Source organism: Coregonus clupeaformis, chromosome 30 (genome assembly GCF_020615455.1).
Source record: "Coregonus clupeaformis isolate EN_2021a chromosome 30, ASM2061545v1, whole genome shotgun sequence".
Lineage (NCBI taxonomy): Eukaryota > Metazoa > Chordata > Actinopteri > Salmoniformes > Salmonidae > Coregonus > Coregonus clupeaformis.
This window is the reverse complement of record NC_059221.1, coordinates 4882821-4900680: the sequence shown is the minus strand read 5'-3', so window position 1 is coordinate 4900680 and position 17860 is coordinate 4882821. Positions and strand designations below refer to the sequence as shown.

General features: G+C 44.8%; 1 protein-coding gene across 1 annotated transcript in view; it reads right to left on the bottom strand.

Moving 5' to 3' along the window:
* Positions 1 to 17860, bottom strand: part of LOC121546508 (multiple epidermal growth factor-like domains protein 6) — a 119991-nt gene that overhangs the window by 75369 nt on the left and 26762 nt on the right. The window contains exon 3 of the mRNA XM_041857771.1: positions 10260 to 10385. Coding sequence (XP_041713705.1) covers positions 10260 to 10385 — 126 coding nt within the window. The remainder of the gene's footprint in view (positions 1 to 10259; positions 10386 to 17860) is intronic.

Sequence of the window (17860 nt, the reverse complement as noted above, 5' to 3'; positions counted from 1 at the left end):
TGTTTCAAAAAATTGTTGTACATTTTTTGAAAATTAAATACAGAAATATCTAATTTACAAAAGTATTCACACCCCTGAGTCAATACATGTGATAATCACCTTTTGCAGCGATTACAGCTGTGAGTCTTTCTGGGTAAGTCTCTAAGAGCTTTCCACACCTGGATTGTGCAACATTTGCCCATTAATCTTTTCAAACTTCTTAAAGCATTGTCAGATTGGTTGTTGATCATTGCTAGACAACCATTTTCAGCTCTTGCCAGAGATTTCAAGTAGATTTAATTCAAAACTATAACTCGCCACTCAGGAACATTCACTCTCTTCTTCGTAAGCAACTCCAGTGTAGATTTGGCCTTGTGTTTTAGGTTATTTTCCTTCTGAAAGGTGAATTCATCTTTCAGTGTCTGGTGGAAAGCAGACTGAACCAGGTTTTCCTTTAGGATTTTGCCTGTGCCTAGCTCCATTAGTTTATTTTTTATCCTGAAAAACTCCCCAGTCCTTAACGATTACAATCATACCCATAACATGATGCAGCTTGACATTTTTTTTAGTGGTACTCAGAAATGTGTATTGGATTTGCCACAAACATAACATTTTGTATTCAGGACAAAAAGTGCATTTCTTTGCAATATTTTTAGCAGTATCAATTCAGAACCTTGTTGCAAACAGGATGCATGTTTGGGATTTTAAAAATAATTTACAGGCTTCCTTCTTTTCACTCTGTCAATTAGGTTAGTATTGTGGAGTAACTACAATGTTGTTGATCCATCCTCAGTTTTCTCCTATCAAGGCCATTAAACTCTGTAACTGTTTTAAAGTCACCATTGGCCTCATGGTGAAATCCCTGAGCGGTTTCATTCCTCTCCAGCAACTAAGTTAGGAAGGACACCTGTATCTTTGTAGTGACTAGGTGTATTGTTACACCATCCAAAGTGTAATTAATAACTTCACCACGCTCAAAGGGATATTCGATATCTCCTTTTAAAATGTTTACCAATCTACCAATAGCTGTCCTTCTTAGTGAGGCATTGGAAAAACGCATTGGTCTTTGTTGTTGAATCTGTGTTTGAAATTCACTGCTTGACTGAGGGACCTTACAGATAATTGTATGTGTGGAGTACAAAGATGAGGTAGTCATTAAATAAATCATGTTAAAACTATTACTGCACAAAGAGTGAGTCCATGCAACTTATTATGTGACTTGTTAAGCACATTTTTAGTCCTCAACTTATTTAGGCTTGCCATAACAAAGGGGTTGAATACTTATTGACTCAAGACATTTCAGCTTTGCTTTTTATATGAATTTATTAAAAAAATTGAAAAACATGATTCCGCTTTGAAATTATGGGGTATTCAATTCAGGCTGTAACACAACAAAACATGGAAAAAGCCAAGGGGTGTGAATTATTTCTGAAGGCACTGTATTTCGGACATTTTAATACATATAAGGAGTAGACATGCTCCAGATCCACATTGTTTCTGTATGATAAATTGGATTAAGGAATAAAGACAGACACCAATGTTCAGTTCAATAGCCTTGTTAAGCCTTGTACAAATCCCTACGCGTGGAGTCTGGGGAACAGTCCAACTAGTCGATTACCTATCAACTAGACTCCGTAACATCATCCTTTTCAATAGAAAGTGCAAACATAACGGCATAACATTGCGTTCTTAACAGTCAAGTCATAACAATTGAAAAGCATGACATTTTCTTTTTACTTCAGCTGTCACCTTCCTTTTTAAATTTTTTTATTTTTTTTATTTTTTTTTATTTAATTTTTTGAAATATTTTTTTTTAAATTAACAGACAACAAGTTAAGTCTCTTGCTTACAGAGTAAGCCTGTCCGGTGGCTTGCACAGCCGACCCACCCGTGAGTAAGTATTGGCTCTGACAGGGGTAGGATTAGGGCCACGAGCTGGAGAGTTTGGTGGGGTAGAAGCTTCACCTTCAGTTGGCTCATGTCTCAATTCTGCACCCCTTACCCTTAGGCCTGGACTGTGATCCAGCTCATCTAAGTGAGTGTATGGCATGTTCTGGTTTGTCTGCTCTGCTACGCGCAGATCCACCCGATTGCGACGATAGAGGGAGCCACCAACATCCACCAGGTAAGAACGTGGTGCAACTCTCTGTAGGCATGTGCCCAGCCTCCAAAGTCCTGTGTGGTCTCCCGGCAGCGGTTTCATCCTTATAGTTTCACCCACCTCCAGCTCTGGTAGGTCTCGAGCAGTCCGGTCGTAGAAGCACTTAGCGAGCTGCTTTCTGTGACGCAGTTTGTCCGTGACGCCAACCATGACGCAGGGCTCAAGTAGCTTGTTAGCTACGGGGATAGTAGTCTTCAGACGTCTGGACAGAAGGCGTTGTGCTGGGCTGCTGTCCATGTTTTCGGTGGGTGTGTTCCTCCACTGTAAGATCGCTTTCCATGGGTCGTTGCTGTCGCGCAAGGCCCTGCTTAACAGGTTTTTTGCAATCTTGACAGCTGATTCTGCCTTGCCATTTGCTTTTGGGTGTCTTGGAGAGGAGGTCACGTGGTCAAACTCCCATTCTGAGGCGAAACGCTTGAACTGTGCAGTGAATTGTGGGCCATTGTCCGTGATTACCTTGTCAGGCTGACCTTGCCTTGCAAACTGCGCCTTGCAGCGCTTTATGACCGTCTCTGCGGACAAGTCAGGGAGCAGTTCAATTTCCCAAAAGTCAGAGTAATGATCAACGAGGAGAAGATAGTCCTTTTGTCTGTGGCTGAATAAGTCCATGCTGATGATTTGCCAGGCCCTTGTGGGCAGTTCGTGTGACATCATGGTTTCCTTTTGCTGTTCATGAGCGTACTCGTTGCATGTGGTACAGTTGCTGACAAAGTCTTTAATTTCTGCTTGCATGTTTGGCCAGTATAATGTTTCACGAGCCTGACGGTAGCATGCGTCACCTCCGACGTGACTGGAGTGTATGCGGGTAAGCATCTCTGGACGTAGTGATTTGGGAATAATGACCTTCTGACCTCTGAACAAGACGCCATTTTGCACACTGATCTCATCTCGAAAGGTCCAGTATTCTCTCACTGTGAAAGGTGTCTCCTCTTTCAGATATGGCCAACCTGCTATAGCCATGGACTTCAGTGACTGTAGGTGTTCGTCCTTGTCAGTATGTTGCCTGATCTGGGCTAGGCGGTGATCTGTCACGTTTAAGTAGTCTGCCTGATTGATCTGTTGAACATCTTGTTGTTCCTGCTGTAGCGAGCAGATGGCCTGCCGCTGATAGGCAGTGCCTCTACCTGTACATTGTGCTGTTGCCCTGCTCAGTGTGTCGCTGATGTACATCTCAGGTCCTGGCTTGTAAATGACCTTCAGGCTGTAGTTTTGCAGAGTCAGGAGCATACTTTGAAGCCTCTTGGGCGCGTTGAGGAGAGGTTTACTGAATATGGCAATGAGTGGTTTGTGGTCAGTTTCAGCGGTGACCAGCTCTCGACCATATAAGTAGTGATGGAATCGCTGGCAGGAGAAGACGATGCTGAGGCACTCTTTCTCAATTTGTGCATAGTTTTGTTCGGTGGGGGTGAGCGCTCTCGAGGCAAACGCAACGGGCTGGCCTTCCTGCATAAGGCAGCATCCAAGTCCCCTTTGGCTAGAGTCGCTCTGGATTGTGACAGGCTTCGTGACGTCGTAGTAGCGCAACACTGGCATGGATGAAGCCAGAGATTTCATCTCCTGCACTGCGGCCTCGTGCTTGGGTAGCCAGTGCCATGGTGTGTCTTTGTCCAGCAACCGGCGCAGAGGCTCACAGACTGCTGATAGGTGTGGCATGAACTTTGCAAGATAGTTTGCAAAGCCGATGAGACGCTGTACTCCTTTTGCATCAGACGGGTTTGGCATGTCGAGGATCGCTTGGACCTTGTCTGGGTCCGGCTTCAGGCCTTTTGCCGAGAGAATGTGGCCATGGAAGTGGACGTCTTTCACCTTGAACTGCAGCTTCTTCAGGCCAAGACGAAGCTTAACTGATCGGCAGCGCTCCATCAGTGCCAGGAGCTTCACATCGTGGTCGCGTTCTGCTTCTTCGTCTGTTTCACCACAGCCTACGATCAGGATATCATCGGCGATGGGTTCAATGCCCTTGAGCCCAGCCAGTAACTCGTGCTGCTTGCGTTGGTATACCTCAGGCGCCACTGAGACACCAAACGGGAGCTTGAGCCAGCGTTTCCGACCCCCAGGGGGTCCAGAAGGTAGTCATGAAGCTGCTTTCTTCGTCCAGCTTGCATTGAAGGAATGCATCTCGGGCATCCACCAAGGTGAAAATCCTGGCCTTGGGAAGCTTATAGAGGACATCCTCTAGTGTCGGCATGATGTAGTGGGATCGTTTCAGTGCTTGGTTCAGATGCTTTGGGTCGATGCAGACCCTCAGCTTCTCTGGTTTTTTCACTATGACCATATTGCTGATCCAGTCAGTTGGTTCAGTCACAGATGTCATGTGGCCATCGGCCTCGTACTTGTCCAGCTGGGCCTTCACAGCCACTTTCATTGCAATGGGCACATTGCGAGGAGCACACTGGACTGGAGTAATGCTCTCATCCACTTCAAAGTGTACCTCCCCAGGCACTGATTCAACGGGCATGTTGAATACATCGTCATATCTGCTGAGTAGTTGTTCTTTGGACAGGGGTCCATGCTGGACATGATCCACAATGTGCAGGTCATTTGGTACAGTGAACTGCATCAGTCCCAGGCGTTCGCATGTAGAGCCTGAGAGGAGAGGATTTTGACTGGTTTTCACAATCTCGAACTCCAGCTTGTGTTTGCGTCCCCGAATAACACATTCGGTCTCAAAGGTGCCCATAGAGCTCATTAGTTCTCCTGAGTACAGCTTTAGTCTAGTATCGCTGGGAAATAGATGTGTGTCAGGTGCCAGATTGATTTTGTCTTTGTAGCTCATTACGTTGCATGTAGCACCCGAATCCAGTTGACATTGTTGTTGCTTGTTGTGTAATCGTAGTGTCACAAACCATTTCTTCCCTCTTGAGTGTACAGCCCCAATGGATTCATGCATGTAAATGTCACTTTCACTGTTCAGCTCTGAACATTGAGTAACATCATCAACACAGTGAATCTTGCCCTCACTCACCCTTCTTTTGCTTTTGAGACACACTTTTGCAAAGTGATTATTAGTTCCACAAGCTCTGCATGGTTTTCCATAGGCCGGGCAGTGCTCTTTGCCACGTGTGTGTGTATTCCCACAGTATTTACATGCTACGGGGCTCTCTGTGTTCACCGTTCGTGGTGAATTACTCTGCCTCGATTGGTTTTGTCTGAATGTCTGCCTAGCAACAGCGTGAACAGTATCAACGTCGGAGCGTGGGGTTTCCGCTTTCCATTGCTCTCATTCTCATGTCAGTGACTTCAGCAGTGCGGCACATTTCGATGGCAGTTACTAATGTTAAGCCTCTCTCTCTCAGTAGACGCCGGCGCGTATTCTCATTTGCAATTCCCAGTACTATTTTGTCACGAATCAGTTCATCTTTCAATCCCCCGTATTCACAAGTGGCGGATTTCTCTCTCAAACGGGTTACAAAGTTGTGTACTGACTCACCCTCTTCCTGTTTGCAGCTTCCGAAAACGAACCGCTCGTAAATTACGTTTCTGGCGGGTTTGAAGTAATTCCCCAATGCATCCAATATAGCCTTTGCATCACACTGTTGTCGTGCCGTGAGGGTGAGATTGTGCCGGTAGATATGCCTGCATTCGCTGCCCATTAAACTCCTCAGAGTTGCCGCTTGTACCTCGTTGGGTTTCTCATGTAGACCGGTCGCCAGCGCATAGTCCTCGAATTCATCCCTGAAGTTGTCCCAATTAGTATTCCAGTCCCCTGTGAGAACCATGTGATTTGGTGGCGGAATGTTCGCTGCCATAGCAATGGAATAGGAGATTTCTTTGTCTTCAGTCATGGAGGTAGGTAGTGATGCTAGCTAGCCAGCTAACACGAGTTGATCAGTGTTGTGAGTAGGAAACGGCTTGTGTTCGCATATGGAACGTAACTGCGCCTATACTGTACTTAGCTACAAAAATAACAAACGTGTGTTTTCCGAGCCACTTCTGATACCATGTTTCTGTATGATAAGTTGGATTAAGGAATAAAGACAGACACCAATGTTCAGTTCAATAGCCTTGTTAAGCCTTGTACAAATCCCTACGCGTGGAGTCTGGGGAACAGTCCAACTAGTCGATTACCTATCAACTAGACTCCGTAACACACATGTCCTTAATGATCATATACAGAGCTAAGATATTCTCCGTAATCGTAGTTTCTACATGCATCCAATCCGGATCTCCGAAATCTGCCTGCTACCATATGAGTCCAGGGAGATATACAGTGGGGAAAAAAAGTATTTAGTCAGCCACCAATTGTGCAAGTTCTCCCACTTAAAAAGATGAGAGAGGCCTGTAATTTTCATCATAGGTACATGTCAACTATGACAGACAAATTGAGGGAAAAAAAATCCGAAAATCACATTGTAGGATTTTTAATGAATTTATTTGCAAATTATGGTGGAAAATAAGTATTTGGTCACCTACAAACAAGCAATATTTCTGGCTCTCACAGACCTGTAACTTCTTCTTTAAGAGGCTCCTCTGTCCTCCACTCGTTACCTGTATTAATGGCACCTGTTTGAACTTGTTATCAGTATAAAAGACACCTGTCCACAACCTCAAACAGTCACACTCCAAACTCCACTATGGCCAAGACCAAAGAGCTGTCAAAGGACACCAGAAACAAAATTGTAGACCTGCACCAGGCTGGGAAGACTGAATCTGCAATAGGGAAGCAGCTTGGTTTGAAGAAATCAACTGTGGGAGAAATTATTAGGAAATGGAAGACATACAAGACCACTGATAATCTCCCTCGATCTGGGGCTCCACGCAAGATCTCACCCCGTGGGGTCAAAATGATCACAAGAACGGTGAGCAAAAATCCCAGAACCACACGGGGGGACCTAGTGAATGACCTGCAGAGAGCTGGGACCAAAGTAAAAAAGCCTACCATCAGTAACACACTACGCCGCCAGGGACTCAAATCCTGCAGTGCCAGACGTGTCCCCCTGCTTAAGCCAGTACATGTCTAGGCCCGTCTGATGTATGCTAGAGTGCATTTGGATGATCCAGAAGAGGATTGGGAGAATGTCATATGGTCAGATGAAACCAAAATATAACTTTTTGGTAAAAACTCAACTCGTCGTGTTTGGAGGACAAAGAATGCTGAGTTGCATCCAAAGAACGCCATACCTAGTGTGAAGCATGGGGGTGAAAACATCATGCTTTGGGGCTGTTTTTCTGCAAAGGGACCAGGACGACTGATCCGTGTAAAGGAAAGAATGAATGGGGCCATGTATCGTGAGATTTTGAGTTAAAACCTCCTTCCATCAGCAAGGGCATTGAAGATGAAACGTGGCTGGGTCTTTCAGCATGACAATGATCCCAAACACACCGCCCGGGCAACGAAGGAGTGGCTTCGTAAGAAGCATTTCAAGGTCCTGGAGTGGCCTAGCCAGTCTCCAGATCTCAACCCCATAGAAAATCTTTGGAGGGAGTTGAAAGTCTGTGTTGCCCAGCGACAGCCCCAAAACATCACTGCTCTAGAGGAGATCTGCATGGAAGAATGGGCCAAAATACCAGCAACAGTGTGTGAAAACCTTGTGAAGACTTACAGAAAACGTTTGACCTGTGTCATTGCCAACAAAGGGTATATAACAAAGTATTGAGAAACTTTTGTTATTGACCAAATACTTATTTTCCACCATAATTTGCAAATAAATTCATTAAAAATCCTACAATGTGATTTTCTGGATTTTTTTTCTCATTTTGTCTGTCATAGTTGACGTGTACCTATGATGAAAATTACAGGCCTCTCTCATCTTTTTAAGTGGGAGAACTTGCACAATTGGTGGCTGACTAAATACTTTTTTCCCCCACTGTATGGTAAGGTACGTTCAATACACTCACCTGATGCGCGTGCACCCGCTTACATATTTATAGAAAATTCTAACTCCGGAAAGGGTATGTGTCAACATGCTGACATATCTTAGCCTTTATACTAAGGCATGAACGAATCCACATATTTTCAGAAATGTATCATATCTGTAGTCATTACATGATCGTTTATGTATCCATATTTCTCAAAAATGGCATCATTTCAATAGATATCCTTACATTATATGTGAATCATAGATATGTTAATGTTTCATCCTCGTATGTCTAATCGACAATGGGCTAAAGCCGACTCATGAAATTTCCAGCGCCCAAATTATTTTAACTGTGGTTCTTCACATGAAGGTAGTAGGCTATACAAGGCACCAAAAGGCAAACATCGTCATATTTAATCAAGTTGCTATTTCGAAAGCACATCTCTGCTATTTATGTTTGAAAAATGCAGCATAGCAAATCCAGAACTGTTTTCTGGAAAGATGCAAGCGTAGGCCAACCTTTGCGAAAAATGTCTTATTTATTTACTAGAAAATAAAAGTTGCACACCGTCAATACCCCTGCCTGCCCTGTTTGTTATTATGGATGATGCAATGGGTGCAGCTTGGGTTGTCAGCGGCGGTCCCTCGCAGTCCAGACCCAACGTGTTGGTAGAGTTTTTGTCTGTGATCTTCATGAACGGGGTGGTGTACCTAATAAACTGGCCACTGAGTGTGTGTCTAAAAGACTAATCTGGATTCAGAATTTGTCAGGATATGGTGCATATCAACAAAACTCAAAATATGCATTGGAAATGGTCTGTATTCTTTAGAATATTAAAAACGTGTCATGTAAAGATATCCCCTGATATGGATCCTTTTCGCCCAGTGGCAGTCCACCATTTTATAATAATCTGAACTATTTATGATGTTGTACATGGCACAATTGTAATCCTTGACCATCAAAAGATGTAGACATCACCTTTTCTGTGTTATCATGTATGGTTCAACAGATATGATGGGAAATACATTGTCCAGTTATAGCGGAATAGCAAAATGGCTGCCATGGTCCCCAGGGGCCGTTTTCGATGTTGTGCATGGCATCATTGTAATCCTTGACCATCAAAATATAGGGGTAGACCACATTTTCTGTGATATCATGTTTGGTTCAGAAGATATGACGCAGAATACATTGTTTGGTGATTTTGCGGAATGGAAAATGGCCACCACGGCCGACGGGAGGCGTTTTTGCGATGCCTCCATACCTGAACATTTTCAGAGTACAGACAGGCAGAAAATGAACTGTCGAAGCATTGCCAATACAGCGAATGCAGCCAACATAGCACAGTAAGCATTTTGTTATTTAACATCATCCATTCCCTGTCATGACAAGCAAAGAGAAATAGGTTTGTGCCGCATGGAAATTTAGGGCCAAGGACCTGTGTGGCTCAGTTAGCATCAGTTAGCAACAGCTAACATTGCCAGCATTGTTGTAGGGCAGCCCCCGAAGTGACTCTTCTTATCAACTGTATGCAATAATTTCCTTTGTGTTGTCTTAGGAATACAGCATTCTCTGTATTATCTCTCCAACCCCCATTGTCTCACCTCTGAGAAGCAGAGGTGACATCATGTAGGTCTGATATCTGATTGGAGGTTAACTTTACAGTAGTACTATTGGTCAACAACTCAGATTTTGAATCCAAACAACTCAGATGCTTATAAAAGGGTCTTAGATTCCTTGTTCTTTCTCTTTTTTGTTCCTGAACTGCTGTAGTGAGACACAATCTCTCTTTCTCTCTCCACCCCATGGACTTTTGGGGCATGGCCTTTCAGGCTATGGTTTCTCTCTCTCTGACCATGCTTAGAATAATGCCTTGTAATGCTTGTTATTGCTTTGTAACTTAAGATTATGTCTTGTATAATGGTATCATTCATTTTACAAAGTAATTCAATAATACTTGTATTTAGAATTCCCTTCTCAGACATTTCTTCATTGCCTATTAATGTAACTCAACCATAGTATTTGTGCATATTGCTAAATAATCTTTATGGAGTCAGATAATTCATTAAATGGGCTAATTGCTTAGTCTTATTATGAGTCGCATGTGAGGTATTTATAATATCATATATACTGTATATACACATATTCACAATATTAGTGCCCACAACATTGTGGGTTTCGATTCCCACTGATAACATATAGGCTGCTACTCAATGTCGCTTTGGATAAAAGTGTCTGCCAAAATGGCATAAAAAGGATGGACTGAGAAGTTAGCACACAAGCACACACAGGTTTTTTTAAATGGCCGACTAGTGGCACTTACACTTGCAGTGTTTGCTGTCCTCTGCAAGCTGATAGTTGGGTCTGCAGCGACACTGGTAGTGAGCCGGGGACAGCAGCACACAGTCCTGCTCACAGCCTCCATTGCTGACAGCACAGGAGTGGATTGCTGGGGAGAAACATACAGAGAGAGACATGATAGATCAACAATTAAAGGTGATGTACAGTACACAAATGTAGTTGATTGATTATAATTTGAAGAAAGAGTACCTGTTTAGAAACTCTCAAAGTCTAATGTGGACACATTTTTCACCACTATTGTTTTTTAAAATCAGATTATCTACAATGACACGGGCCCAGAGTTGTTAATGAGAGCAGGATAAACTCCTGGCCCTAACAATGACTAGTAATTGGTATGAACATTACATAGTAGGTCTGCTCTCTCTGACAGCACGAGCAAGTGTTTGTCTATACGTTCTCACAAAGAGCAAGATACCACCAGATCGTTTCAAACATTTGATTTATGCTAACGCATAACCCAAGGTGAACTGTATCTCAAAGATGAGACGTAGCTCCTGTATTTTCATTTGGATGAACTCAGAAAAAAGAGTTCCAGTTTCAAAACAAAAACATGAACCCTATCCCTACTCCGATCTTGGAAATTGATGATCGCCGACGCTGACCCCTCTCCGCTCCACTCTGTTTTCCCGTCAATTGCCATCTCGGAACAGAGGCCCAATAATAACATTGAGATGAATGCCGGAGCGAATTGCCTTTTTTGCTGATCCATTAGCGAGACATCTGATTCGGGACGATAAGCCTGCGGACGGCAGGGGTTACTTACAGTACGTGGCTCATTGAAGTGGACCTTGAGAAATGCTTCTCACTCGTTGAGGGCCTGATGATTAATTGACAAGTTGAATCAGTTGTGCTTGTCCGGGGCTGCAATAGAAATGTGTACTGTTGGAGGTACTCGAGGACCGGAGTTGGGAATCACTGTGCTAGGGCAGGGTTTCCCAAACTCGATCCCCCATTCTCATTAAGGCATATGTCACACAGTTTATGTACAGTGTTTTATTTTGCTCTACTGTTTGGAGCATCCTTGAGTTTGTCAGCTGCCTTTAATTTAAAGGAGGAAAACAAGGCCTTGCAAAAAAACAACAGCATGAGAAGAATGAGATGGTTTTTAGCTTTCCGTGACATCAAAGTAGCATGATTAAAATCTAAATGAATAACTAAATTGAATATGCGCTTCAGTTGCTGTGCAGACACCAAGAGTGAATCTAAGATTAGTGCGTGTGTCGGAGCACATGTTCTATCTCTCAGTGGTGAATAGGAACAGCAATGGGGTTAAAAGTATTTGTAGTTTAACTGAAATGACAGCTTTGGGGGTGGCCAACACTCGAGAGCTACAGGGGGTGCACATTTTTGTTCCAGCCCAGCTCTAACACTCTAACACACCTGATTTTACTAATTAATTGTTTGCCAGGACCTTGATTAGCTGAATCAGTTGTGTTAGTGCAGGGCTGGAACAAAAGCGTACACACTCGTAGGTCTCCAGGAAAAGGTGTTGATGGTCTAAATCACCAATGAATGAAGAATTACATTCACAAGCTGAGGTAGTGTAATTTGGGGCCCATTTCTATAAAAACGTCAACAATATCAATGGGTTCCCATCTCTGTGGTAATTACTCATAAAAAAAATACAAATCTGGCTATTTGTAGGCAAGCTGTAACATTTCCTTCAGACGGGCCCTGGTCAAAGCCAACAATGTTTCAACAGGCCTCGGGGCTTCCCATGGCCCGCTGCAAGGTAACGGTCCTAAATCAATCAGAGAGACAAGATGGCGCCAACAGAGAAGGGCAACATCTTATGAGTTTCAACCCAACTTTGCTATATAGTGATTTTAATCATGTTTATCTTTACTTTTTTGGTACAGAAAGTTCATATTATTATCACATATGACCGCCAAGCACTTCTGGACATCAGATTTACATTTACTAACCTCGATTTTGACTTAAAATACGGTGCTCCCCTCCGTTCTATTGGCAAATGTCCAGTCACTCGAGAATAAGATGGATGATTGTCACGATCGTCAGGGAGAGACCAATGCGCAGCGTGATGAACAAACATACTTTAATTAGTTAACGTGTAAACAAGATACAAAACAAGAAACGACTCGTGAAGTCCACGGTGACAATGACCGAACACGGAACAAAAACCCACAAACACAAAGGGAAAACAGACAGTTTAAATATGGCTCCCAATCAGAGACAACCAGCCAACAGCTGACACTCGTTGCCTCTGATTGGGAGTCACTCAGGCAAAACATAGAAATAGACGAACTAGAACCCCCAACATAGAAACACACCACATAGAACAAACACACCCTGGCTCAACAACTAGAGTCCCATAGCCAGGGTGTGACAATGATCTTCGTTCCAGAGTCTCTGTAATTTTTTTGTGTATTTTTTGTATATATTTTGAAGTAGCACTTTAGCACGTAGGGCACACCGATTGGTGTCACCTTGTTAGTAAGTATGTGTTACACCTGTGCTGGCTTGTCCATCTTATTAGTCGGAAGGTGTTTCAACTGTGCTAGCCCAGGTGATATTTAAGAGTGGCTGGCCCAGTGCTCCAGTTGAGCTTGAGAAATGCTGGGAGAGCTACACTTCACGTCAGCTGAGGTGCGATTTCAAGCTCAACCTTTTAAGTTTGAAAGACACCTGATTTTTGGTGTTTTCCTTTTTTTTTGCTCCATATTCTTTTTACGCCCTATCCTAAGTTTTTGTGGGTTTTTCTTTTAGTTTGTCTTTTCGGAGGCAAACCTAGTGGGCATCCATGGTGGGTGTCTTTTAGAAGCCCTTACTAGTGGCTTTGCCAACTTTCAGTGACCATCCACATGGGTGCCTTTCAGAACCCTTTTTGAACCCCTTTCTGTTTTATTTTGGTTGTCAAAGTGATTGTCTTTGTTAGTCACCTTAGTGTGAGTGATATATTGAGTTTGTCTTGTGAGAACGTAACATCTCCTATCAGAGAGACTTGCAAAGCTGCATGTTATATGTATGTCTTACTGAAACGTGGCTGGATGATGAAACCATGCACGTAATACTCTGTGGATTCTCCATGCAGAGGCAGGATCGTACAGCGGCTTTGGAGAAGTCGAAAGGAGGTGGAGTGTGTTTTTTCATAAAAAACAACTGGTGTGCTGTTTCAAGTGTGAAGGAAATCTCAAACTGTATAGTCCATAAACAAACAAGAAAACGCTCACCCAGAGGCAGCGTTTCTGGTGTGTGGAGACTATAGCGCGGCTAGACATAAAACCGTTCTACCTCACCTCTATCAACACGTCTCCTGCGACACTAGGGGTGCTAAAACTCTAAACCACTTTTATTACATTTACATTTTACATTTACGTCATTTAGCAGACGCTCTTATCCAGAGCGACTTACAAATAGGTGCATTCACCTTATAGCCAGTGGGATAACCACTTTACAATGTTTTTGGTTGGGGGTTGAAGGATTACTTTATCCTATCCCAGGTATTCCTTAAAGAGGTGGGGTTTCAAATGTCTCCGGAAGGTGGTGAGTGACTCCGCTGTCCTGGCGTCGTGAGGGAGCTTGTTCCACCATTGGGGTGCCAGAGCAGCGAACAGTTTTGACTGGGCTGAGCGGGAACTATGCTTCCGCAGAGGTAGGGGAGCCAGCAGTCCAGAGGTGGATGAACGCAGTGCCCTCGTTTGGGTGTAGGGACTGATCAGAGCCTGAAGAAACGCATAGAAGGCCCTCCCTCGTCTTCCCTTAGGCAAATGTGACCATGACTCCATTCTCCTGCTTCCTGTTTACAAACAAAAGTTAAAACAGGAAAAACCAGTGATGCGCTTAATACGGAATTGGTCAGATGAAGCAGACACGAGTCTACAAGACTGTTTTGCTAGTACAGATAACTTTGAAGAATTTACCACAACAGTCACGGGCTTCATCAATAAGTGCATAGACGATGTCGTCCCCACAGTGACTATAAGAACGTATCCAAACCAAAAACCGTGTATTACAGGCAATATCCGCCGGGCTAAAGGCTAGAGCTACCACTTACAAGGAACAGGACACGGACATGGGCGCATACAAGAAAGCCCACTATGACCTCTGACATGACATCAAACAAACATGCTAAAGGACAATATAGGAGAAAGGTGGAGTCCTATTACGCTTAACAAACTGTATAGTCCATAAACAAACAAGAAAACGCTCACCCAGAGGCAGCGTTTCTGGTGTGTGGAGACTATAGTGCGGCTAGACTTAAAACCGTTCTACCTCACCTCTATCAACACGTCTCCTGCGACACTAGGGGTGCTAAAACTCTAAACCACTTTTATTCTACCCACAGTGTCACGGTTTCGGCCGAGGCTGCTCCTCCTCCTTGCTCGGGCAGGCTTCGGCGGTCGTCGTCCCCGGAGTACTAGCTGCCACCGTTGTATGTTATCGATGTTTGTTTGGTTTTGTCTTCCTGGTTCACCTGTTTCCTGTTAGTGTTCATTATGTTCCCTATATGTGTCTCGTTTTGTTTGTAGTGAGTTGTGTGGAATTGTTCCGCCTGTCCGTAGGTGCTGGTATTTTTGCTCTATTGTGTTTTAGAGTCCAGACGCACTTTTGCGTATTGCTTGTGCATTGGAGTGTTTTTGCGCACTGTTGCGTAATCGCTCGCCTCCTTGTTTTGTTGAGGCCCTTTTCTTTGTATTTCGTGTCCTCCAGTAAAGTCTGTTGGAAGTAGCTTCTGTGTCCTGCGCCTGACTCCTACACCACATCCACATCAGCCACTGACAGAATTACAGTGGGGAAAAAAAGTATTTAGTCAGCCACCAATTGTGCAAGTTCTCCCACTTAAAAAGATGAGAGAGGCCTGTAATTTTCATCATAGGTACACGTCAACTATGACAGACAAAATGAGAAAAAAAATCCAGAAAAATCACATTGTAGGATTTTTAATGAATTTATTTGCAATTTATGGTGGAAAATAAGTATTTGGTCAATAACAAACGTTTCTCAATACTTTGTTATATACCCTTTGTTGGCAATGACACAGGTCAAACGTTTTCTGTAAGTCTTCACAAGGTTTTCACACACTGTTGCTGGTATTTTGGCCCATTCCTCCATGCAGATCTCCTCTAGAGCAGTGATGTTTTGGGGCTGTCGCTGGGCAACACAGACTTTCAACTCCCTCCAAAGATTTTCTATGGGGTTGAGATCTGGAGACTGGCTAGGCCACTCCAGGACCTTGAAATGCTTCTTACGAAGCCACTCCTTCGTTGCCCGGGCGGTGTGTTTGGGATCATTGTCATGCTGAAAGACCCAGCCACGTTTCATCTTCAATGCCCTTGCTGATGGAAGGAGGTTTTCACTCAAAATCTCACGATACATGGCCCCATTCATTCTTTCCTTTACACGGATCAGTCATCCTGGTCCCTTTGCAGAAAAACAGCTCCAAAGCATGATGTTTCCACCCCCCATGCTTCACAGTAGGTATGGTGTTCTTTGGATGCAACTCAGCATTCTTTGTCCTCCAAACACGACGAGTTGAGTTTTTACCAAAAAGTTATTTTTGGTTTCATCTGACATTCTCCCAATCCTCTTCTGGATCATCCAAATGCATTTTAGCAAACTTCAGATGGGCCTGGACATGTACTGGCTTAAGCAGGGGGACACGTCTGCCACTGCAGGATTTGAGTCCCTGGCGGCGTAGTGTGTTACTGATGGTAGGCTTTGTTACTTTGGTCCCAGCTCTCTGCAGGTCATTCACTAGGTCCCCCCGTGTGGTTCTGGGATTTTTGCTCACCATTCTTGTGATCATTTTGACCCCACGGGGTGAGATCTTGCGTGGAGCCCCAGATCGAGGGAGATTATCAGTGGTCTTGTATGTCTTCCATTTCCTAATAATTGCTCCCACAGTTGATTTCTTCAAACCAAGCTGCTTACCTATTGCAGATTCAGTCTTCCCAGCCTGGTGCAGGTCTACAATTTTGTTTCTGGTGTCCTTTGACAGCTCTTTGGTCTTGGCCATAGTGGAGTTTGGAGTGTGACTGTTTGAGGTTGTGGACAGGTGTCTTTTATACTGATAACAAGTTCAAACAGGTGCCATTAATACAGGTAACGAGTGGAGGACAGAGGAGCCTCTTAAAGAAAAAGTTACAGGTCTGTGAGAGCCAGAAATCTTGCTTGTTTGTAGGTGACCAAATACTTATTTTCCACCATAATTTGCAAATAAATTCATTAAAAATCCTACAATGTGATTTTCTGGATTTTTTTTCTCAATTTGTCTGTCATAGTTGACGTGTACCTATGATGAAAATTACAGGCCTCTCTCATCTTTTTAAGTGGGAGAACTTGCACAATTGGTGGCTGACTAAATACTTTTTTTCCCCACTGTACACACCATCATGGAGTCAGCAGGAGCAGCAGCAGCACCCGAGTCGCTGGAGGAGCGCGTCAGCGGGCAAGACGACCGGATCCTTCAACTCGGGTCCGCCCTGCAGGACGTGATCAACACTCTGCACCGATGGGAGACTAGAGGAGTGCCCACACCTCCTCCGACCTTACCACCACCATCGGTCAGTCCTCCCATCCAAGCTCCAGAATCCAGTGGGATTCTGCTCTCGCTCCCGAGGGCATATGATGGCGCCACAGCCGGGTGTCAGGGGTTCCTCCTGCAGGTGGAACTCTACCTGGCCACCATACACCCGGCGCCCTCGGGATACGAGAGCGTTTCCGCCCTCATCTCCTGTCTCTCCGGCAAGGCGTTGGAGTGGGCCAACGCTGAATGGAGGGGAATAGACGCCGCCACCATCACCTACGCGGAGTTCTCCCGCCGCTTCAGGGCAGTGTTCGACCATCCACCTGAGGGGAAAGCGGCGGGGGAGCGTCTATTCCACCTCCGACAGGGGAAGAGGAGCGCACAGGAGTTCGCCCTGGAATTCCGGACTCTAGCGGCGGATGCGGGGTGGAATGAGCGGGCCCTCATCGACCACTATCGATGCAGTCTACGGGAGGACGTTCGGAGAGAGCTGGCCTGCAGGGACCCCAACCTATCGTTCGACCAGTTGGTGGACATGTCCATCCGTCTCGACACCCTGCTGGCCACCCGCGGACATCCCGAGTGGGGGCCGTCCATTCCATCCTCCAGCACCTCCGAGCCGAGCCCTATGGAGCTCGGGGGTGCTGGCGCTAGAGAGAGGAGGAGAGGGAGCCCGAGGGGGGCCGTCCCCTGCACCAACTGTGGCCGTGGAGGGCACACTGCGGCTAGGTGCTGGGGAGGGTCTCCAGGGGGACGGGACAACAGGCCACGCACTGGGGAGTCCTTCCAGGTGAGTAGGTGCCCCACTTACCCAGAGCTCTCTGTTGTTTACTTATGTATACCTGTAAGATTTCCACAGGTTGCACCTCATTCCCAGCATAAGGAGCTAGTAGATTCAGGCGCAGTTGGGAATTTTGTTGATCGGAATTTTTGTGTAAAGTTAGGGATTCCCCTCCTTCCTGTTGATGCTCCCTTCCCTGTCCATGCACTAGATAGCCGCCCGTTGGGATCAGGGTTGATTAGAGAGGTCACAGCACCACTTAGGATGAGTACGCAGGGGGGTCATGAGGAAACTA